The sequence below is a fragment of the Prionailurus viverrinus genome, chromosome B1 (genome assembly GCF_022837055.1).
Source record: "Prionailurus viverrinus isolate Anna chromosome B1, UM_Priviv_1.0, whole genome shotgun sequence".
In the NCBI taxonomy this organism is placed as follows: Eukaryota; Metazoa; Chordata; class Mammalia; order Carnivora; family Felidae; genus Prionailurus; species Prionailurus viverrinus.
In genome coordinates this window covers 52,958,024-52,982,821 of record NC_062564.1, presented here as the reverse complement: position 1 = coordinate 52,982,821, position 24,798 = coordinate 52,958,024, and the positions used below count along the sequence as shown (strand labels likewise).

At 41.7% G+C, this 24,798-nt stretch overlaps 1 protein-coding gene across 4 annotated transcripts in view; it reads right to left on the bottom strand.

The window, feature by feature from the left end:
- Nucleotides 1–74: 74 nt before the first annotated feature.
- FDFT1 (farnesyl-diphosphate farnesyltransferase 1) overlaps nucleotides 75–24,798 on the bottom strand; it is a 40,999-nt gene continuing 16,275 nt past the window's right edge. For 2 of the 4 annotated variants that reach the window (XM_047855110.1, XM_047855108.1), the window contains 5 exons: nucleotides 23,937–24,065; nucleotides 20,586–20,777; nucleotides 12,924–13,100; nucleotides 11,695–11,847; nucleotides 75–3,826 (listed from right to left, as the gene is read on the bottom strand). In XM_047855110.1, coding sequence (XP_047711066.1) covers nucleotides 3,605–3,826; nucleotides 11,695–11,847; nucleotides 12,924–13,100; nucleotides 20,586–20,777; nucleotides 23,937–24,065 — 873 coding nt within the window. In that variant the 3' untranslated portion in view covers nucleotides 75–3,604. The remainder of the gene's footprint in view (nucleotides 3,827–11,694; nucleotides 11,848–12,923; nucleotides 13,101–20,585; nucleotides 20,778–23,936; nucleotides 24,066–24,798) is intronic. The other 2 variants (XR_007151456.1, XM_047855109.1) reach the window with 2 other exon arrangements.

Genomic DNA, 24,798 nt, shown 5'->3' with positions numbered 1-24,798 from the left:
GGTGAATACTGAAGGGAAAATTTATGAAACCTGACATATTTCAGAAGTGTTTAACAAAGGCTACCAAAGCCACAAATTTTGCAATCGCTTTATTCTTAAAATTGCAATCAGAAGACATTCATAACCTCAATGTAGTTCTAACAAATTCGACCTGCTCTCCAAATGGAGTTGAATGATCCCGTTTCCATCCTGTCTGCCACGTGCCCACCTGCAGCCCATCCTCCCCCCTGGAAGGCGAAAGAGCTGCCCTAAAACGAAGTACCCAAATGAACTTCATGGCATCCTCAGGGTCAGCTTGAGTCTTTGTTAGAAAATAAAACAATGTCTATTTAGGATTGGAATCGATGTCAATTCTTTCATAAACCTCAAATTACCTCACTGACCACCACCCTGTCACCTCAGTTCAATTGGTGCCATGTTTTCCTGGGGTGCCTGTCCTGATAGATGGAAGTGACCGTCTGTGCCTTTTCGTTTATTCCCTGGAGAAGGACGTGATTTTAGTTTAGACTTCGCATCTGAGCACACAGTTGAACCTGTCCCACTCTTCACATACATCAGATAGCTACACTTGAAAAGCATGGCCATCACCTAGCTTGTCAGAAATGCAGAATTTGGGCCAGACCTCAGTCTGCATTTGTAATTTAACAAGACTCCTGGTAATTCAATATGTTCACTCAAGTTTGAAGAATAAGGCCTTAGAGCAGTGGTTCTCAAACTGGGCTCCTGTCCAGCAGCAGTATTTGTATCACCTGAGAGCTTAACATGCAAGTTTTGGGATACCGCTCCAGACCTGAGAGACAAATGGTCCTAGCAATCTGGGACCTTCAGGCAACTCTGATACTAAAGGCTGAGAACCACAGCCTTAGAGCTCTGCTTCCAAAGCTGCTAAGAATAATTAACAAATGGCTAGCCATGTCTCCTCCCCTATGCACATGTGCATGCCGGACCCAGAGAAATGGTTCTGATTGAATGGGCTTCTGGGTAATTGCTCCAAGCACTTTCCCAAAGGGAGATAGGTGGCTCTGTGTGTCTGCACAGGCCTTACCTGGAGCTCTAGAAGCTCCCAGAGTGTGGAGAGCAGGTTCCTGCTCAGGTCTGTTATAATGGAATTTTAGATTCAGATGGGTCAGATCCTCCTCTGAGGAAAAGCTAAAAAATACTTCACTGTAAGTAGAAATCAAGTAGACTATGGGCCAGAGATGCTAAATATTTGATGAATAATTAGTGTGGAGCAGAGTGAGGTGGCCAGATTTAACAAAAATAAAGGATGCTTAATTAGATTTGAATTTCAGATCAAGTAATTTTTTAGTAGAAATATATCCTGTGCAGGGCACCTGCATGGCTCAGTCGGTTAAGCGTCTGACTCTTGATTTCGGCTCTCATGATCTCAAGGTTTGTGAGATGGAGCCCTGTGTCTGGCTCTGCGCACTGAGTGCAGGACCCTCTTGGGATTCTCTCCTCTCTCTGCCCTTCCCCCTCTCGCTCACATGCTCTTTCAAAATAAACATTAAAAGAAAAAAGTCCCATACAATTTGGGGGACATAATTCTACTAAAAAACACTATTATGTCTGCAATTCAAGTTTAACTGCGTATCCTGTATTTTACATGGCAATTTAGAGAAACAGAAGGGCAATGGTCTTCCAAAGCACTCAGGAGTGGACAGTAGAGCTAAGACCTTGGCACAAGTCAACGATAGGAAAAATTCCACAGCTTTACAGTTGGGAGGGACCTGGAAGGTCATCTAATAAACCTTACAGAAGCTTAGAAAGTCGCACAGGTCACAAGTGAGCCAGGAGGAAAACTTCCGGTACATCCACCTCCGACCAAGGCTCTCCACCAAGTTGTCCTGTGTTCTACACAGGACAGAACTAATCTGAGACTTCAACGCACAAATTTATAACAACCTACCTTGGAATCTTTAACCAAATTCCGATGTTTAAATTACTTGGGAAATTACTGTTGAGTGCGGCTCACAGCTGTACTCCAGGTGGCAAAGGACTTTGGCTTCAGTGTGGTGACAAGTTTGTCCAGAACTGAGCCCCAAACCAATCAACCAACTGCAGCTCCCACAGACCAAAACTAAGCCATTGTGTCAGGCGGTGGCAGTCACAGGACGAAAATCAGTGTGGGTGTGCGTATAACAATGCAAGGCCAATATTATTGCTGGGGAAAACCCTCAACTTCGGTGATTAAGTCACCATCCACAAAGGACAGCAGCAAAAGAGTAGACTATATACTATGTACATGGAGAGCATTAATGGCTTCTAGAAAGCACTTTAATGCCCTACGACAGTGATTGCTCAGCTTGAGGGGCTTTTTCAAACACCCCTAGAGAGGGGTCCTCCCTGGTCCAGGCTGAGATTCTCGGTGAGTCACTGGGTGAGAACGCATCACCAACCCCGGCTGCGTGGGAGTAAAGAAGAAGGCAAACAGCGATGCTAGAAGAATTAGGCTAAGTACATTCGGCTTCCCAGCCCATCACCTGAAAACATTTTTGTCTTTGTTGAAACTTCAGTGTATAAACGTGATTTTTTTTTTTTTTTTTTAAAAACAGAAACAAAGGACAAAATAACAACAACCACAACCACAACCACAAGCCCCCTGGATGTAATAAAATCTGCTGTGGCTAAGAGAATTGGCCCACTTTAGAGTAGGCTGGCAGAGTTAATGCAGGTTACGGGCTGGGCAGTGAGGCAATGCTGTCACTTGCTCATCTCCGGCGGGTGCAGTGGAGCTGGGGCCAGGCAGCTGGATCCTCGCTCTTGGTACCGCTCTGGTCCGCTCTGTGGGCAGCAGCAGGCCAGGCCCCCTGGCCCTCGATCACTAACTCCGCTCTTGAGTTCTTATTTGCCATGTGCCTCCAGGCTTTCAAGTGAACTGCCCTTGACAAATGCAGAGTAATTCCATTCTTTTTTACAAACGTATCTTTACATATAGTGTCTTCTCAAAAAGTCAGCCTTGACTGGAGGCCAGTCTTCTACAATGGGGCCAAAGGCAATCCTGCAGTTTCTCTGGGAAAGCTAATCTCCTTTTAAATGAGGAAACCATTCCAGAACACCCAGAAGTGAATCCTTAGCCTTCACGTGCAGAAGACAGTTGCATTCTTAGGAAACGTGGGACCACCACCTAGAGCTACAAACACTGACATCTGCCACATTCAAATCAACTGAAGAGAAAACAAAATGAGAAAAATCAGAACCAAACCGAGAAAAATTCACTTCCTGCTAGGACATGTGTTCCGAGGTTGCTTCATATTAAATACATTTCATTAGAATTCTAGCCAGGACTCACACGAAATAAGATCTCTCAGCAACCCCATACGCAACCATTTCCTCTGCCCTGCAGTGAGGAGCACCCGGCTGTTGGCCACCTTGCGCAGATGTGAGCATGCCCACAAGTACCTGCCAGCCGAGGGTGAGCTATCCTTCCCTTTTATCGTCATCTTCTCAACTGCATGTCACAGTTTCTAAAGGTCCAAGTCCACAGAGTTCTCTTAGGAATTAGAGCAGGAGGGAAATGGAGGGGGAGGGGGAAACCAACATCCTTCCTTGAAGGAAAGGTCAGTCTATTCCACGGCGAGCATTAGCTCCCACTCTTACCCAATCAGTGCTCTCCAGTCTGAACATAGTCTTCTGTGACCTGGGACAGGGTGCTCAGATACTGCCAGCTCAGGGCAGCCAAGAGCATGACAAATGACAGGTAAATAGGGGAGTAGTGACTTCGGGAAATCAGCTGACAATTGGGAAGATTCTGTGTCCTGATGGTGGAGATGATCTGTCTTGTTTTACTAGAAGATGGGTCTGAGCTGGGAATTCTATGATAAATCTGTTAAAGAAAGGAAAAAAAAAATAGTTAAATGCCACTTATGGAGTCCTAGGAACTTTATCTTCTGTGTCTACTTCTTACAATAACCCTAAACAGGCAGGTATTTTATATCCACATTTCTCTTACAAAACAGATTCAGAGAACATGAAAGGAAACTCCAAGTCACTCCACTAATAAGGCAGGATGTCAACCGAGGCCCGGTAATCCCACAGTCTGTCCTAGGGAGCAAGCAAGGAGGCCTGTACTTGGGGAGCCACCCAGGTCCTCCCTGGTCTTCGCATCCCCAACGCCTCAGAGCCAGGAACAGAGTGGAGCTTGGTAACGTCAGCATAGTTTGGGCTGGAGGAGAGCAACACAGAAAAGGGGAAATGATATCGCGAAGACTGGGCGAACACAGCCAAACAAGATGGAATCTGTGGTGTGGGCAACAGGCTAGATGAAGAAAAGCGAGAGCAGAAGCAGGGCACCAGAGAGTTATCCTCGAGTCTTCCCGGTGCCTTCACCCTCCTCCACCTCCACAGACCTGACACCTTTGCTGCATCCAGGCCTTGCCTCCATGCTTACAGCCACTGCTGCTGGCTAGACCCTCAATGCCTCTCATCTGAGCTGTCACCAACCTCCAACCTGAGCTCCTGACTCTCCTTCCGCCTGAACCCTGAAGTCCACTTGCCTGCTCTCCACGCTGTCACCAAAGAAACTAAAAACCTCTGCTTGATACCCTCAGTGGCTACCTATCACCAGCTGAATAAGCTCTGAGTTCCATGATGTGGAACGCGAGGCCACCCATGACCTGGGCCCACTGGGCCTCTCCGGCCTCGCCTGCCGCTCCCCACCTGTCTCTTCTCACTCTAGAACAACTACCCGCTGTCGTCTTCTACCTCTGATGCTCTGCATGCATCTGTTCCCCTTTGCTCACACCGTTCCCTCTGCCCGGAATGCCCGTCACACTCCTTCACCTGGCTAACTCACCTGGCTAACTTGACCTGTTGCCCAAGTCTTAGGTATTAGTCTTTTAGAAAACCTGCCTTGAACTCTCAGGTTGGGCCACATGCCACTCTCCTACACAGACTCCTACCTTATCACTTAGCACTGAATTCATCTATGTCTATGCGTCTCCCTCACTAGACTGCGAGCCTCTAAGGCACCACGTCTTACCTTTCTGTCTCCAGCCCAGCACCGAGCCTGGCACACAGGAGGCCCTCACTAAGCTGACAAAGCAGTTAAGAGATGACTGAGGGGGAAAGGGACAATGATGTGAGCCCAGAGACAAAAAGGAGGAAGATTACAAAGCGGGCATATTTTTAAAATAATTTTTTTCCCCAGACTTTCATTATATAATGGGTATTAAAAAATATATTTTTTAAATATTTATGAGAGAGAGAGAGAGAGAGAGAGCGCGCGCGCACAAGCAGGAGAGGGGTAGAGAGCGAGGGAGACATAGAATGTGAAGCAGGCTTCAGGCTCCGGGCTGTCAGCCCAGAGCCCAATGTGGGGCTCGAACCCACAAACTGTGAGATCATGACCTGAGCTGAAGTAAGACGGTTAACCAACTGAACGATATAATGGGTATTTTTTCCAGAGACAGATTATATTCTTGCCACCCTCCCACCTCACCACTGAAAGGGCACAGCTGCGATTTAGTATGACAAGAAAATAAATGAATGTGCCCACAGGTGTGCCTGGCTGGCTCAGTCAGTAGAGCATGTGACTCTTGACCTCTGGATCATGAGTTCAAGCCCCACAATGGGCAGAGAGCTCACTGGGAAAAAAATGCCTACAGAAATATGCTAATGATATCTGATACCTAATATTATGATACCAAGAATAGCTCTAGAAAGAAGAAAAAGGTTTCATTGAAACTACAATTTCCTCTTTCTTTTCAAAAAAATTTAGATAATGGAGTTAAGCTTATAAAAACAAGCAATACAAAAATAAAGTTAAAAAAGGAGCCAAAATTCCCTTACTTGCCCCTCAGCCACAGGCCAGTATAGTTACTTTTATACTTTTCCTCACTATGCCCTTATAACCTCAGATAAAAATGTATGAAATGTCATACACAATAATACAGTATTATCATATACTGATGTAGTTACTTTTATACCTCTTGCCATGTGCATACAAGCCAATATAAAAACATATAAGGTTATATATATGTATTATATAGTCTACACACTATACAGAATGGCTATTCTATATAATGTATAAATATGACTATATTGTGTATATGAAATTATACACTATTTTTAAGATAGGTTATAAACATATCATGCTGTAATTTGACTTTTTTCACTCACATAATTTCTTTAATCTTTTTTAAAAATTTTCTTTCATGTTTATTTATTTTTGAGAGAGACAGAGACACAGTGGGGGTGGGGCAGAAAGAAAGGGAGACACAGAATCCGAAGCAGGCTCCAGGCTCTGAGCTGTCAGCACAGAGCCTGACGAGGGGCTCGAATTCATGAACTGCAAGATCATGACCTGAGCTGAAGTTGAATGCTTAACCGACTGAGCCACCTATGTGTCTCACTCACATAATTTTTTATAGATATTTCTTTCTTTCTTTTTTCTTTTTTTAGGTAAGCTCCTTGACCACTGTGGAGCCCAATGCGGGGCTTGAACTCATGACCCTTGAGCTGAGATCAAGAGTCAGACGCTTAACTGAGCCAGGAGCTTGTATGGACATTTCTTAATGCCAGAACCTAGAAAAAGAGGTCATTCCTTTTAAACACAACCTACATAATGTGAACACACTATAATTTATAATCAACCGCCTCCCAATAAGGACCGAGGACAAAATGCTACAATCAGCGTCTCTGTACATTTTCTAGTTAATTGTGTAGGTAAAGTCCTAGAATTGCTTGGTCAAAGGCTAATGCACATAAAATTCTGACAAGTATGAACAGCTAATGTCATTAACCAAAAGAAACAAGAAAAAGGCTTAGAAGCATCTGGGTCGTTCAGTTAGTTGAGCATCCAACTTAGGCTCAGGTCATGATCTCGTGGTTTGTGGGTTCAAGCCCCACATGGGGCTCTGTACTGACAGCTCAGAGCCTGAAGCCTACTTCAGATTCTGTGTCTCCTTCTCTTTTTGACCCTCCCCTGCTTGCTCTCTCTCTCTCTCAAAAATGAATAAACGTAAAAAAAAAAAAAAAAAAAAAAAAAAAGGTTTATGACCAAGGACTGAACTGGAATAATCAAGTCTGGAGTGAAAAGCATGGGGTGGAGGAAACAGCCTGGCCATAGAAGAGAATGCCAGGAAGATTTTGTGCAGCCAGAAGAAACGAAAATCAAGACAACTCTGGGAGATAAGGAGCCAGAAAGGCAAAGGAGGAGACAGATGGGTAAGAGGTTAAACCTGAGGTAAGCGTCACAGAAGCCAAGACAGGGAAGGGCTTTCAAGGTGAGAAAGATCCAGTGTCGAATTTTTAATTTATCATTAGAGCACTGCCTTGGTGGCTCAGTCTTGGTGGCTCAGTTGGCTCAGTGCCCAACTCTTGATCTTGGCTCAGGTCATGATCTCACAGTTGGGGAGACTGAGCCCCGTGTTGGGCTCCGAGCTGATAACGCAGAGCCTGCTTGGGGTTCTCTCTCCTCTCTTTCTGCCCCCACTCTCTCTCTCAAGATAAATAAATAAACTTTAAACAAACAAAAACTGGTCATTAGAAGGTCATTAAATCACCTCAGTAAGAAAAGTTCTGACAAGGAATGAACAAAAGCTAGGATGACGTGGGTTGAGAAACAAATGGGATAACATGAAGTACATGAATCCTTCGAGAAGCTTAACTGTGAGGGAGAGGAGGATGGGGATGAGGTAGAGAGGAGCAAAGTCAAGCCAAGTATTGATCTGTTTACTTTTTGAAGCCGAGTGGCCAGAGTGCAAATACAAACTAGAGGAGGGACCCAAAAAGGAGGGGGCTCTAGATAAAGAGGAGGCGGATCTTAAGGGGGCAAGAGGCGGGAGCAGGAGTGCATACCTGCAGGGGTTAGGCTCACACAGGAGAGACGGACAGAGAAGTGGAGACAGTTCACAACATATAATCTCGTACTTCCTCCTGTGCTTAAAGGCAGAGCCAGCAGAGAAGGAAAAGATGGATGTACAGCAGTACTTTTCTTGTTTTGAGATAGAGAGTGAGTGAGCGAGCACACGAGAGGGGAAGGGGCAGAGGGGGAGACAGAGAATCTTAAGCAGGATCCTGGACCAGTGAGGCCGGCAGGACTCAGGGATCATGACCTGAACCGAAATCAAGAGTCGGACACTCAACCGAGTCACCAGGCGCCCCCAGCAGTGCTTTTCAAACTTTATGTTCACAGGAATCACCTGGGGATCTTGGTAAAGGCAGATTCTGAGTCAACAGGTTTGAGTAGGGGTGAGGCTCTAGCAAGTGCCCAAGGGCCACCGATGCTGCACAACACTTGTGAGTTGTGAGCACAAAAAGGGCCTGGAGAGCAGGACGATGCTCTAGAGGAAGCACAGCGTAGCGTGAAATGGGAAGGTGTGCCCGCTTAAGAGAGGTTGCCCTCGCCGAGGAGTGAGCATTGGCACAGAAGGAAACAACAGCTTCTGGCCGTTTGCCTGAGTATTTGTTTCTGTCCCAAAATAGCTGGTTGAGCTTCTCGCCAGCTGACAGGTATCCAGACTGGTTTGCAGCTGAGGCTGCTCCAGAGGACAGAGGGTGTGGAAGAGCAGTGCCCACCTCCTCAGGAAGGTTCGGTGTCCCTCTAACTCTTCCTGTAAACATTAGAGTCCCATGAGGAGACCTTTACACGCCCCTGCAAGTGCATTCTTGTTACCACCAGTTAAGCCCAGGGAACTGACAGAACTTTTTGTTTTTAATCTGAGAACCTTTTTTTTTTTTTTTTAATAATGTTTATTTTTGAGAGAGAGAGAGAGAGAGAGAGAGAGAGAGAGAGAGAGAGAGAGCAAGCGGGGGAGGGGCAGAAAGAGAGGGAGACACAGAATCCAAAGCAGGCTCCAGGCTCTGAGCTGTCAGCACAGAGCCCGATGTGGGGCTCGAACTCAATCTAACCATGAGATCATGTCCTGAGCCAAAGTCGGACACTTAACCAACTGAGCCACCCAGGCTCCCCAAGCTGACAGAAGACTTGCAGTCTTCCTGCAAAGGACAGACTTGGTCAGTGAGAAGTAGGATCAAGGTTAATATCTGGACACCAGCAAACAGACAACTTGTGGTCTTCAAAAAGTTTTAACTTGAAATTTCATTCATGAGGACATTAAAAAACCATTATCACATTTTATTCCTTTGGACTTGAAAGACTTGAGATTTTTCTGAATCAAATCAAGTATTAATGTTTCCTCCACATCACGCTGGGTTTCACCAGAGTAGCTTTAGAAACCGATGACCTCAATCAGTGTTCCTTAAAGGGCCAGAAATTATTTTCAGCTTGGTGGGTCACCCTCTGTTGCAGCTTCTCAACTCTGCTACTGTATTTTGAGGCTGCCTCAGACAAGACATATGCGAATGGGCATGGCTGTGTTTTAATAAAAAGTTATTTACAAAAGCAGTGGGGGCGGGGAGGTCAGTCAGCTGTAGTGTGGGTACCCATGCCCCAAATCAAACTGTTGATCACAACCAGGATTTAATTCCAATGGGTAAGGAAAACACCAGATAAAATCTGAATTTTAATATAGTAACAGAACTAGCAAACAACATTTTTAAAAAATGGTTTTTTGAAACCGGTGGTCAGTATTAAAACTAAAATATTCTCTGAACTACACACTACATAAAAGGATTCTAACTGATACAAAACAGAGAAAAAGTGCCTAATAAAGTACTACTCAGTTTAGAAAGGATAATCCAACCCCCTTAGAATTGTAGTGAACAGCATATGGTCTGAAATCAGCCAGATCTGGGTGCAAATTATGGCACCAGCCTCAAGTTTCCTTGATATTAATAGCACCCACCTTTTTGGTTGCTATGCCAGGCACACAGTAAGCTCAGAGTAAGTGCTGGCTATATGGTGAATCAGACCGTCCCAAATCTCATAAGCAGCAATTTTTTGGTCAATAGCTGAACACTTAAGTCACTAAAAGAATTTTAGGATTAAAAAAAATTTTCTTGGGGCGCCTGGGTGGCGCAGTCGGTTAAGCGTCCGACTTCAGCCAGGTCACGATCTCGCGGTCCGGGAGTTCGAGCCCCGCGTCAGGCTCTGGGCTGATGGCTCAGAGCCTGGAGCCTGTTTCAGATTCTGTGTCTCCCTCTCTCTCTGCCCCTCCCCCGTTCATGCTCTGTCTCTCTCTGTCCCAAAAATAAATAAACGTTGAAAAAAAAAAAAAATTTTTCTTTAGTTTTCTCTTATGCCTTCTACAGGTACCTCTGGTAGAAATGCTGAAGTCCAAAGCTCGTCAGAAGACAGGGCGTAACTCCAAGGAGAATGTGCAATATGCCATAGAAATCAGAGGAAATAACTGTTTTTGCAGAATTCTATTTAGAGGAAACCACTATTACCAAGTGCATCCCTGTAAAGGCATAGCCAGAGGACTGGAAGGAGGCAGAAAACTATTGACAGCAATAGTTACCTCTGGGAGAGGGGGGGGGGGGGGAGGAAGATCTTATGTTTTCATGTATTTCTGTAGTATTTCAATCTTCAGTAAGAACATATCTAAGGATCTCAGAGCCACCCAGCTCCCTAGTGTGACAGTCAAAAAAAAAAAGTCTCTAGACATTGCCAAATGTCCCCTGCAGGAAAGGGGGTACTAAAGTATCTCCAATTAAGAACCACTGCTAGGGCGCCTGGGTGGCTCAGTTAAGCATCCAACTTCAGCTTGGGTCACGATCTTGTGGTTTGTAGGTTCAGGCTCCACATCAGGCTCTGTACTGACAGCTCAGAGCCTGGAGCCCGCTTCTGATTCTGTGTCTCCCTTTCTCTCTGCCCACTCCCTGCTCACACTCTTTCTCAAAAATAAACAAACATTATTAAAAAAAAAAACAAAGGAACCACTGATCTAGGACCTAGAGTTTTAGCCTCTAAGAAAAGGCTTTTTTGAACCTAGTCATATATTATACCCTCCACAGAAAGATATTTGACTTGGAACAAGTATGTTCTGTTTTATAGGATGGTTTTGGTACTTGAAATGAGATTTGCATTAGAAAATTTAGAAATCGGGGCGCCTGGGTGGCTCAGATGGTTAAGCATCCGAGTTTAGCTCAGGTCATGATCTCACAGTTTGTGGGTTTGAGCCCCACGTCGAGCTCTGTGCTGACAGCTCAGAGCCTGGAGCCTGCTTCGGATTCTGCGTCTCCCTCTCTCTCTGCCCCTCCCCCACTTGCATGCACACTCTCTCTCTCTCTCAAAAATAAATAAAAACATTAAAAGAATTATAAAAAAAGAAAAAAAAATTTAGATATCATTGCAACTTGATGGTTTTCCTTTGCCAAAATTCCCTACTGTGGTTTCTCAGTTGAGGCCTATGAAGTCATAGAAAGTACTGGATTGGGTGTGAGGCAATGTGGATGGACTGGGGTCCCAGATCTACTCAGTCAGATACTGCATTTGCATCCACAAGACTTAGCCTCATTTTTCTCACCCATAAAACAAAAAGCCTGACTGGCCTCTAACATCAGCTTCCAGCTCAAAACCTATGATTCTGCTTAGGAGCTCCACCCTAAAGGCTTGCTGCCTTTATACACTCTCACCAGGGTGCTGTGCAACTCTGAACAATCAGTAACTCATGCATACACGAACTTTCCAAATAAAGGAGACCAACTCCTGTCCTGTCTCTTTATACCATAACACAATAAGTTGTTAGGATCATCTAATATTCAAATATAAACTATTTAAACAATGACATTATTTAAATACTATAAAAAATAGCTAGAAATTATCCAGGTAGTTAAATAGAAACCCACCTCTTCCATATACTGGTATATTATAGCTTTGACAGCTGGCATATTGGTGGCATCCATCATTAGAGTTACTGCTTGTCCTTTTCGGATCTTCACTACGCCTTTGAACACCTGCTGGTTATTGTAACAGGCAGCCAAAGTGGCAATGGCCATTACCTACAGATATTAGGTGGGGGAGATGAAAGAAAATGCTAATTCATTTCATTTCATGAAAGAAAAGAAATGGTACTATAGGCAATCACCATTGTGAAAACGTAAAAAAAATCTTATATAGAATAAGAAAGTGCCAAAGAGCTAAGATGTAACTAACCAAGAAAAAGTACCCATGAAGAAAGCATATCAAAACTTGTACCTTTCCCACTCCTCCCTTCCTCAACAACAGCCTCAAGTGATCTTTGCAGTCTTAAATGATTCTTTGATTTGACCATGAAAGCTTTTTATTTGGAAAAAACAAACATGAGCCAATACAACATTTTCTATGCTAGAATAATGAGTCTTAGAGCTGAAAAATGTATCTCAAAATAATATCTGCAAAGAATTTTCTATTTTTCCTACAACAAACATAACCATCATACATGAAAAAAACCAGCATGGAGGACGGGGTAGGGCACAATTGGGAAGGAGGGATAGTTCCCAAGCTCAAAGGTGTATTATTTCTAGGATAAATGGAAACCCATGTCAAGCCTACAGATTTTAGCTCCAACAACCATTCAAGATTGGCCATTAAAAGATTAAATCGAGTTTCCAAATCAGTTAAATCCTAGAACTTTCATTTACTGGAGTTAAAGTAATTGGTAAGGCATTTAAAAAGTGTAAGCTCCTAGGATATTGAGGGGCTAGGTCCAGAGGGTCAGGTTCTGTTCTCATGAGTCTAGGAGAAGCACAGCAAAAACTAGGCGCTTAAGACTTTGTAATGACAACACCTTCACCTACATTTTACCCAGCACTCCCCATAAATCTAAGCCAAAGCCCTAGATTTAACTGTGAGAATAAGGATCTAGCAAGGCTGAGCTGAGGGTGGTGGTCATAGAGCAAAGGGGAGGTATGGTGAGACACTGTCTGCCTCTTCGCCAGCAAAAGAAAACAGACCAGAGTCCTCTTTTTAAGGAACCATATTCCAAATACAGCAAACCAAAATAGTAAATGCATTCTATCCACCCCCATCACCACTACCACACCACTGCCTGTAGCTTCCACCTCTCCTTTACAACAAGAACAGCAGCACTGCATACCTGTGGAATAGCACAGAAGTTAAACACACTTTGGTTTCTAAGTCTTGAAAGGTAAGTGATGACATCTGGGATGTGGTGTAGTGCGTTGGTTATAAGTTCGTTCAGGCACTGCACAGCCGAGTCAATATTCTGTGGCTTAGCAAAATCACCCAACTTCTTAACATACTTGCTCCAAACCTTAAAAAAAGAAGTCGGCATGTGCATAAGGGAAGAAGGTTTCCAAGCAACATGAAAGAATCTTCGTGAATAAGAACTATGATAGACAGTAAAGTTTTTCTTAGCTGCAGACTCCTCTTTCACCAAGATCAGTCTGTTTTATGCTCCACACAGGGGCTATTTGTGACAATCAGTCAGGGTCTGATCACAACCTGGGAGTCAGTTAAGTTTCTGGGAAATTGTCCTTTTGGGAAGATTAGTACAGCATGTACTACAGCAATACTTTAATGACTTGAGATAAAGAAAACTCGTGTTATTCAGAAGGCATTAGTCTACTCCTGAAAAAAATAACCAGATATATACAAAACCAGCTACAACAATACTGCAGGCTAAACAGTAAAATTCTGAAGATGGTCAGGTCTCCAAGTAATTAGTGATTAACATTACGTACCCAATTCCGAGAATTCAGAATGCTGCCAAACAATCGTATTTGGGGAAAATGAGCTAAGTCTGTACTATGAGAACATTACCTCCTTGGATCTTAGTAACTCAAAAGTGAAATAACATCTTCAACTCCAATGGTGGGACTGATTTGACAATTTCTAATGTTAATATTTAAAGGAATCTCTAGGGGCACCCGGGTGGCTCAGTCGGTTCAGTGTCTGACTCTTGATTTCGGCTCAGGTCATGATCCCAGGATCGTGGGATTGAGTCCCGAATCGGGCTCTGTGCCGAGTGTGGAACCTGCTTAAGAGTCTCTCTTTCTCTCCTTCAACCCCTCTCCCCTGCTCATATTCTCCAAACACACACACACACGCACACACACACACACACACACACACAAATTAAACATCAGAAAAAAAATAAAGTAGTTTCTGAAGCTAGCATAAAACTTACTTTCATCTTTGGTAACCTTTTTTTTTAAGTATTTTTTTTTTAATTTTAAGTTTATTTATTTATTTTGAGAGAGAAAGTGAGAGCAGGGAAGGGGGAGAGGGAGAGAGACAGAGAGAGAGAGAGAGAAAGAGAGAGAGAGAGAGAGAGAATTCCAAGCAGGCTCCATATTGTCAGCACAGAGACCGACATGGGGCTTAAACTTACAAACTGTGAGATCATGACTTTAGCTGAAATCAAGAGTCAGACACATAACCAACTGAGCCACCCAGGCACCCCATTTTTGAAAACTCTTAAGCCGCCCAAAGAATGACACTCATTGTAACCTTATGCACTCCCCCAAATACATGACTGGCCTAATAGGACTAGGAGATTCTATGGAAAGTCAAATTTGTTATCCATTCTTAATTTGCACCTTAAACACACTCAGATTGATGGTACTAGATCAACGATGGTACAAGATCTGCAGAACTTGGAGAAAATAGTTAATAAACCCCTATGTATACATCCACCGGCCTCAACAATTATTGACACTTGGCCCGTCTTGTTCCATCATGCAGGTTCTGTCTGTGGCGTTGGCATCTCGCCTGTGCCCACTTTTGTCTTGGAGCTCCTGGGGGTGCTTTGTACAGGTTATCCACGGGCTGGGTTTTGGGTGTTTGTTTGGATTTTTTTGTCGAGTTGTTTCATCTCTTTTTGAGAATTTGGGGAAAATCCCCAAACCATGCTGCTGCCACCATCACTACCATTTTTTACAAAATCCAAACTTCCTGCTAATAGATGCAGAAAGGATGACAGAATTAGGATAGCACCTTTTGGCCTCTTCACTGATAATAAGTCTAGGGAGCGACCACCAAGACAAAAAAGAACCCACAACTTACAAGGAAAAGAAAACGATCATTATATTTTCAACAGCCAGTCTGTAAAAGCAGAAGAAAATGGGAGTAACACATTTAAGGTACTCAAAACTATGAGCTAAAAACTTCATACCTAAAAAAAACTGACTTTCAAATATCAAGGACACAAATTATCTTCAATATGTATAAACATGGAGAATTATTATTCTCATGGCTCTTTCCTATCTACCAGAGTACGAGCTTGAGACAACCAAAATGGTTAGAGACATCAACATAAAGGCTGGTAGTGAGCATAAACCAAGACAAAATAAAGGAGAAAAGGGAGATATTACGGTGGTAATGGCTATCTGATCTGACGATTCAGATATAAATATAATCATAAAAAATTGGCAATTAGGATATCATATGTAAAAAATTTTTTTTGAATTATTGTCCGTAAGCATATTTGGTGGTAGTAGCATCAGTATCACTATTCAGAGACTGCAAGATCTGTAATGTGGAAAAAAAGCAGATGAGTAGTTATGGCATATACTAATTCTGGCATCTCTTATTTCCCTGAGAAATATGAATCTCAATGAGGAAAAAATGAGGTAGAGATATAATATAGAGGAAGCGATTATATAACCATTCTATTGTCCTGCGTTTGAATTGGAAATATCAATACAAATTTACAAGGTATTTGTAAATTTATCAATATAAATTACAAGGTATTTTAGCTTTGAAACTAGACACACACACACACACACACACACACACACACACACACACACACACACACACGGACTACCCCAAGAGCAATGACTATCCTGCCCAAGTGTGGTGTTGGCTATTATTTTCCATTAGCCCAGGTGTCTTCCCTGAGCTTCTTGAATAGCTGGAGGAGTCCAGATCTTAGTAAATGTACAAAATGAGTTTAGAACATCTTCACGTATCAAATGGCAAGGAAGCTATCATAGACTATTAAGGGTCATGAGGACTCAAGAGCCAACCTGAATCTATTCCCGACCAAAGGGAAATTTTAAGCTTTAATAATGAGAATAATTACAACCGATTAAACCCAAATATGTTTTAATCTGTAAGTTTATAATGATAGCAAAAGATAACTAATTGGTCACCTTCTGAGGGTGACAGAAAATTATCTTAAAAGCTAGGTAAAGGAAAGAATCAACTATATGTACTGCCTTCCATACGTGATTTGTACCACTCAATAAGCAAATAATAAAGGAGAGAACATATCTCCTATAAAATCAGCCCAGCTAATAAAGGAAGGCACAAATATAGAATTAAAAAGTTTTTATTTTATGGCATAAAATTCAAAGTCCTGAAATGAACCCTCATATTTAGGGTCAACTGATTTTCAACAGGGGTGCTAAAATAATTCAATGGGGGAAAGAACAATCTTTTCAACAAATAGTACTGGGACAGCTGGACATTTGTGCAAAATGATAAGCTGGACCCCTACCTCACACCACATACAAAAACTAACTCAAAATGGATCAAAGCACTCACTTAAGAGCTAAAACTATAAAACTCTTAGAAGAAAATATAGGCATAAATCTTCATGACCTTAGATTAGGCAATGGTTTCTTACATAAGCACAATACAAAAGAGAAAACTAGATAAATTGGACCTCATCAAAATTAAAAACGTTTACGCTCCAAAAGACATCAAGAAAGGAAGAAGATAACCCACAGACTGGGAGAAGATATTTGTAAATCACATATCTGATAAGGGACTTGTATTCAGAGCATAGAAAGAACCCTTACAACTCAATAATAAAAACAAACAATACCATTAAAATATCTGAAAGTATTTCAGTAGTTTTCAGAAAAAGTACCTGAATAGATATTTCTCCAAAGAAAATATACAGATGGCCAACCACATGAAATGCTCCACATCATTAGTTATCAGATTGCATATCAAAACCACAATGAGAAACCACTTCACACCCATGAGGAGGGGTATAATAAAAAAAGATAATATGGAGAAGTAGGGAGTCATTGTTTAAAGGGTACAGAACTATACACTTAAAAAATAGTTTGAATGGTAAATCTTATATTACATAAACTTTACCGCAATAAAAAAAAGATGTTAAACACATACATAAAAAAGGGTGAGAACTGTTGGCAAAGCTGTGGAGAAACTGGAACCCTCATCTACTGCTGATAGGACTGGCACAAGGGTGTAGTCACTGTGGAAAACAGTCTGGCAGTTCCTCAAAGGTTAGTAGCTGTATGAAGCAGCAATTCCTCTCCAAGCTATATGTATATATATGCAAGAGAAATGGAAACACATGTCCACTCAAAACCTTGTATACAAATGTTCACAGCATATTAATAATAGCCAAAAAGTGGGGGCACCTGAGTTGGTTGAGCATCCGACTTCAGCTCAGGTCATGATCTCATGGTTTGTGAGTTCAAGCCCCACATCGGGCTCTCTGCTGTCAGCACAGAGCCCGCTTCAGATTCTCTGTCTCCCTCTCTCTCTCAAAAATAAACAAACATTAAAAAATAATTAAAGCCAAAAAGTGGAAACAACCCAAATATTCCTCAACTGATAAACAAATGAAATGTGGCATATCTATATAAGTGAATATTGTTTGACTATAAGAAAGAATAATGTGTTGATAACATACTACCTCCTGGATGAACCTTAAAAGCATCATGCTAAGGTAAAGAAGTCAGTCACATATTATAGGATTCCATTTATACGAAAGGTCCAAAACAGGCCAATGTACAGAGACAGAAAGAAGATGGTTGGTTGCCAAGGGCTGGGGAGTGGGCATCAGCAGAAAACAGATCGTGACTGCTCGAAGGCATGTGGTTTCTTTCTGGGGTAATGAAAATGTTCTAAAATTAATTGTGGTGATTGTTGCACAACTCTGTGAACATACTAAAAAAACACTAAAAACTTTAGAAGGATGAACTGCATATAGTAAGTGAACTCTGTCTCAATAAAGCTGTGATAAAAATACTATTTTGCAACCCTAATAAATTAACAGAACTAGGGATGAAGCCTGATTGCTAACATCAAAAGTGGGCAAAGATCAGACATTACATGCCTCTTGATAAAAGAGTACACCAACATCTTTCATCAAGAGGTGCATGCTCATTTTTATTTAAACACATTTGATGTGTTTTAATCCACTGCCATTTTTATTCTTTTTTGGTACTCGAAGTGTTCCATATGTGGCCAGTGAAAGCCCCTTCAAATTGGATTGTGTGCCTCTTTATCCTGTACTTTTTACTTTGATAGTTCCCTTACTTTCTGGCATGACAGTATATTTCAAGCTCCTTTTATGTATTTTCTGCCCTTACTGTTCCTTATACTGGGAAATGGTATTAAAAGACCAAATTGGAACACCAGAGGTACATATTACTACTGGTTTGGTCATTGTTGCTAAACAGAGGTAGACTTTTTTTTTTTTTAAAGAATCTGTATCATGAGTTCATACTGATATTTCCAATTCAGTTCAGGATTATGGGAGTTTTGCTTCACTTGTTTCCTATTTGTATCTTGTATTTTAGACTGAAAAACCTTGGTTCTTAGACTGATAAGAACACAATTGCCTATTTACTTTATGTTACCAAGTTTCTGTAATAGTTTCAGTATTTCAACAAAAATATTCACGATATGATTACTGAAAACCTTTTATTACTTTTGGTTTATCCTTCCATTTAAACTCTGCTGTTGAGATAAGTCAGAGAAAGACAAATACCATATGATTGCACGCATATGTGGAATTTGACAAAACAGATGAACATACAGGAAAAGGAGGAAAAAAAGGAAACAAACCACAAGAGACGTTTAACGATTGAGAACAAACTGGAATGTTGGTGGAAGGAGGTGGGTAGGAGATGGGCTAGATGGGTGATGGGAACTAAGGAGGGCACTTGTGATGAGCACTGGGTGTTGTATGTAAGTGATCAGTCACTAAATTCTACTGAAACCAATACTGCACTGTATGTTCACTAACTAAAATTTTAATAAAAAGTAAAAAACAAAAACACAAAACTATGGTATTGTGCACCTGTTTTTTTCATTTAATAATATAGCCTGGAGATTACTCCATAATAGTATAGTTCTTCTTGCGCTCCACCAGGTGAATATACCATAGGTTCATTCAACCAGTCCTGTGTAGAGGGACATCCGGGTTGTTAATAAATTGTAACTATTACAAACAACACTGAATCCATATGCTCCCATATGAGTCATTTGCCAAACTGCCAGGCCTCAGGGCTGTACCAGTATATGCTCACCGGCCACACAAGAGTGCCTGGTTCCCCAATCTTGCTTCATTCAGGCCTATCAAACTTTTGACTGTCTGCCAGTCCAATGCAAGAAATAGTATCTCAGGATTCTTTTATATCTTTTTTGGGTTAGGCTATTTGAACTGACATTCATTAAGCACCCTGGGCTGCAGTTTATCTCACTTCATGCACACCACAACCCTGTGGTATAAACTATTCAATTTTACAGAAAGAGGGAAGTGAAATGTGTGCAGGACTGCAGAGCTGGTACCCATGAACCACACTTGGGTGATGCGTTTGTGTGAGAAGCAGGGTCATACGGTGGACAGGCCCTGGCAGGGATCCAGGAGACTGGGGCGTCCCTTCTAGCGGCCACTGACTCATTCACTGTAGGTCCTCACACGAATCTCTCCCCTTCTTTGAGGATTGGTGTCAAAGGAAGGGTGCACAAGAGCTGCTTCCCAACCCTGCCTGCACAGTAGTCCCCTGGGAAGCTTGACAAACTACGGCGTCTCAGCCCAGGGTAGTTTTAATGTGAATTTTTCTCATTAGGAGTAAGATTGATCATCTTTTCAGCTGTTTAATGATCTTTCTTTCCTTGATCTGTTCTCATCTCTTTGTCCATTTTCCTGTAGGGTAACTGGTCTTAACTTTTAGCAGTTTTTATTTGCAGAATAAGTTGCAAATATTTTCCCTACTTTGTCACCTTTTTTTCCACTTTAAAACCACTTGGTTTTAGGAAACCATTTTATGGAAATCAATAGGCAAATGTAGGAAATAGTCATAAGATTTTCTAGCTTTCCAGGGTGCCTGGGTGGCTCAGTTAGAAGACTCTTGATCTTGAGGTCGTGAGTCTGAGCCCCACATTGGGTGTAGAGATTACTTAGATTAAAAAAAAATAAGGAAAAATATTTTATAGCTTTCTTTCTGAATAAAACCAACGTCCAAGTCTTTCCTTTCCCTGTTTTTTTAAAACTGAGTCAAAGATCAACTCTGGTCTCTTATAATGAACATCTGTAGTTTCTGTCTATTTAGCACCTTTCTTCCTGGGGTGGGTGGGGGGAAATCCATCTATGTGTGTTTGGCAGAGATAATCCAGGTCTGGCCGAAGTATTCAGCCCTCTGGCTACAGCAGCTGATTATGGGATGGGCACAGGAACCAAGCCCCACCAAGTAGGCCTTCCTAAGGACTTTTCTGTTAAGCTAATAAGTTGTGAGTCATGGGTTGTTACACCTACTACTTGGGAGAAAGCATGTCCAAGAGATAGAAAGAAGGGGGAAAAGCCACACACCCACCCACCCACACACACACACCCACACACGACTGAACCTGTGGATTTGGCCAGTCCACCCTGAAGCAAACTAAATCTTAACCTGTTTTATACACTCTCTTCCATTGTCTCAGGCAGTTTCATTCATGTTTCTATCACTTGCAACCAAAAGATTTGTTTTGTGTTCAGAAAAGTATTTGACATTATTTTTCCCAAATCCCCTAACTCTGTTACCTCTTGAGGCCAAAACTCTCTTCCTTCTCGTTGGTCTTCCAGATAATCACGAATGATGTTTGTTTTCTGCAGAAACAGGCCCATAGAATTGGCACGTTCTACATCTTCACCAACTAGGGGGTCCTCTAACTCTGAGGCTGAGAACAGACGGGAAAGGCCAATTCCCACCAGCCCGGCGACATAGTGACAGTACTGTAAAAGATTATTTTTAAAGTACTTTAATATGTATTTAACTGACATGAAAACAGTAAAGATCATTAACTACAAAACAAAAGCAAAAACAAAAACAGGTTCCAAACAGAAAGTACAACATCTCATTTTGATTCAGACACAAATATACACTATGGACATATAAAGAATAAAAAAACATCCAAAAAGAATGTGCACAAAAGATTTAACCAAAGCGATCTCTGATCTCTGGCTGGTGTGATGTTTTTATTTGTTTCACCTGTATTTTCTGTATTGCTACTGTGAACATGCATTACTTCTAGAATAAAAGGTTACTGAAAAAATAAACTAGTACAGTAAACTTTTTGAGATCTAAAATTGAGAGTGAAGACCATAGGGAATTAGGAATATTCTAATAGAAACTAGAATACTAAGTACAGTTTAATCTTGAAGACACTTAGAGATCTGGCAGTGTCTCAAAATCTTCATTATACAGAAGAACAAAGTACAACCACTATGTTCTCGACACTGTTTTAAGCACTCTGCATATTCAGTCCTCACAAACACCTTTATGTGGCACGTATTATTTTTAAAAAATTTTTAATGTTTGTTTATTTTTGAGAGAAGACAGAAGAGCGGGGGAGAGGCAGAGAGAGAGAAAGAGAAGATCCAAAGCAGGCTCTGTGCTGACAGCAGAGCCCAATACAGGGCTTGAACTCACGAACCATGAAATCATGACCTAAGCTGAAGTCAGACACTGAACCGACTGAGCCACCCAGCACCCTGAGGCATGTATTATTATTACCACCATTTTAGGAAGCTGGGACAGAAAAGAAATCAGTTAATTGTCCAAGATCACTCATCTGAGAAGTCAGAGGCCAGAGACTCAAAGCCAGGTGGTCTGGCTTAAAGGCAGGTTTTAACAATTTTGATAAAACTGCCTCTCCTCAAAAGAGATCTTGGCAAACGTCATTCTTAATCGTCAAAGACTTTTTCTCCATAAAAGTGGCTTGTCAAAGCTATCCTCTCCTGAGAAGAGTATTGCAAGACAACTTAATGCAATATGCTTATGAAATGAATGTCCATTAGACAATTTTAGAAGTGGAGAGCAGTTAAAGGTACACTCTGGGGAGGACATTAGGAAGGGTAAACGTTAGGGAAAGACCACAGAGGAGGGTCTTTGGTTGAAAGTAACACAAAGCCAGAGACCAATCAAGGGGCACAATGAAACGGCGAAAAGAATGGACTCGGAATACGGTCTAGGAAAGGAAGAATCTGGAAAGAGTAAAGATATGCTAAAATTAGACAGAAATGAACTGTGGGAAACTATAAGAAATTTCCAAAGAACTACTAGAAATTTAAAAACATGAGTACATCCATAGAGCTGTCCAAGGAAAAGTATATTTTAAGATAATGGTTCTTAGGATAGAAATATTCCTAGAATGGAGGTAGTCCTCCTCCTCCACAGTTAAAGAGAGAGGGGGAAATCACTAAAAGTACTGATCTAATCAGAACTTGTATTCAACAACCGATCATTAGGTTCCCTGTGCAGGTCTGCAGGGCAGAAAAGGAAGTTACCATGCAGCTAATGAGTGCTGATTCTTGGCCAGGAGTTGTTTCAGCTTTAACTTTAAATTGATCAACTGATAGCCCAGCAGCAGTCACACGCATGCTCATTTGGAGAGCATAAGCCAGCAGTTCCAAAGACGCTGCCAGCAAGTTTTGACGAATGAAGGATTAAGAGGCCGGACTTTGGACCTACACTCACCCAATGCATATGTATGCAGTTTGTGTCTCTTCTGAGATCCCAACCTAAATACCATTAAAGATACAAAATACATACACAATTAGATGATTAAAATGTCTTTGCCTCCACTAGGGTGACGAAGAAGGCTCACAAACACCATGCCTATGGAAAATGGGCAAGATCTGTCCCTTCTATCCTGTATTCTGATGTTTACTTTAGTCCCCAGAGTCAATTAGGTCACTTTGTCTAGAAAAGCACTCTCTCCCTGCCCCCTACTCCTACCCTGGCTAATATCCTACTCAGCTGCTGCTCAGGAATAAACTCAGGCCAAATAAAAGCCATTATAATTTTATCTGCCACATCATCTGCTCTTATAGCCCTTTCCAGCTACTCTGTCTCCTGAAGAAGATAACCTCATCCATGTGAGGTCTCCCACCGCTAATCCCCGCACATACCCATTTATAACCGCCATAGGAATTGGGGGAGGGAGGTCAAGAAACTTGGAACATCTCATACTGTGTTAATTCTGTAAGGAGATGATGGGAAAGAAAAAGGTAAGGTGTTGGAGAGGTGCTCACTCCTCAGCACAACACACCCAAGATCCAAAGTCACTATCTTTGGTTTCTCATTAAACTTGTTTTTGTTTCTAAGGAAACACACATACAAATTTAACAGTTTGAGGGATGCCTACTTCTCCCAAACAAATGGGGTCAAGCTGGCACCGAGTTTAAAAGTAATCTTGGGTAGGGGCACTTGGATGACTTAGTCCGTGAAGCATCTGACTCTGGATTTTGGTTCAGATCATAAGCTCACAGTTTGCAAGACTGAGCCCCACAGTTCGTGAGATCGAGCCTCTGGGTATCAGTATAGAGCCTGCTTGGGATTCTCTCCCCGCCCCCATCCCTCCCCCTCCTCATGCTCTCTCTCTCAAAATACATAAACTTTAAATGAATGAATAAATAAACAAATAAAATGTAATCTTGTGTTAAGATGGAACTGGAGAAAGGATTCAGATACTAAGGTACACATACACATGTACTCAGAAACGGAAGAAAATAATAAAAAAAAACATTTTTAAGATATGAAAACCACTGATATCTTTATACTACATGAAGCAATTTGGCCATTTATCTAAAATATCACAGTGAGTCAGAGACACTTTTAGAAGCTTAACATCTGTACCCCTGGGGCAAGTTGTATCTACTTTGGCCTGACTTACTGGTAAACTCCTTCTAGGGCATGGATTAGTTCAAGTATTCAAGGATAAGCCCCTATATTAAGTGTTTATGATGAGCCATTCAAACTAAACAGATGGGTTGTAAAAGCAGAAAACCTGGAACAGGTAGACAACTTTATCCCTCTTTCTGAACTTGACAGTGAACACCCTCAGCTCTGTCTCACATACCACACACCAACACTGCTTTGTAACCGCTCACCTTGTCCCACTCCTGTTCGGATGTCACGTGTTTATCCAAAAACTCCGCCATCCCAAATCCCATTTTCCGGCAAATGTCAACAATCACCGTTTGGTATTTCTCAGCCAGATTTCTAAACTCGAGGGAGATCTGAAATAGAAATCACACAAAAAACAGAGAAAATACGAAACATGTAGGTACATTGGGAACCAACGTGGTTACCTATAGATTGTAAAACAAAGCAATAGTGGAACCCATTAAGGCTCCCAAATGATTCATCTATCAGCCTAACATGTAGGTTATGCTAGTCTATATACTGAATAATAAACTCAGAAATTTTATATTTATTAAAATAGAAGGGAAGGGTCTAAAAATGCTAAGATTTCTACACTCAAAAGAAAATTCAAAATCTCACAACATGCTCATCTTTCCATTATATAATAAATAAGATGCCTCAATATAGAGTAGGCATAAACATAAGAATTTTAGGAAGAATGCCCCATTTTAGACAAACCTCATGGGATGGGAGACTCATTCCTGCAAACATGTATCAAGCACTTCCCCTACAACAAGCACTGTTCTAGGCAATGGGGATACACAGCCTTGGAAAGGACCAGAAACTCATGCCCTTGTACAGTTTACTGAGGAGATCAGCCAACCATTTTCTATCATCAATTCCCAAATTTCTTTCTTGAAGTTATAGTGTCTCCCCTCTAGAAGGCTATACATTTTAATTCCTCAAACAACTCAATTTACCCCAACCTGAGGCATGCTACCCAACATTTTTTTCCATAGCCCAAACTCTAATGTAGTAATCATACTGATATTTTTTAAATTCACTGCTATTATACAAACGTCCTAAGTTCAAAGAAGTGTTTATAGG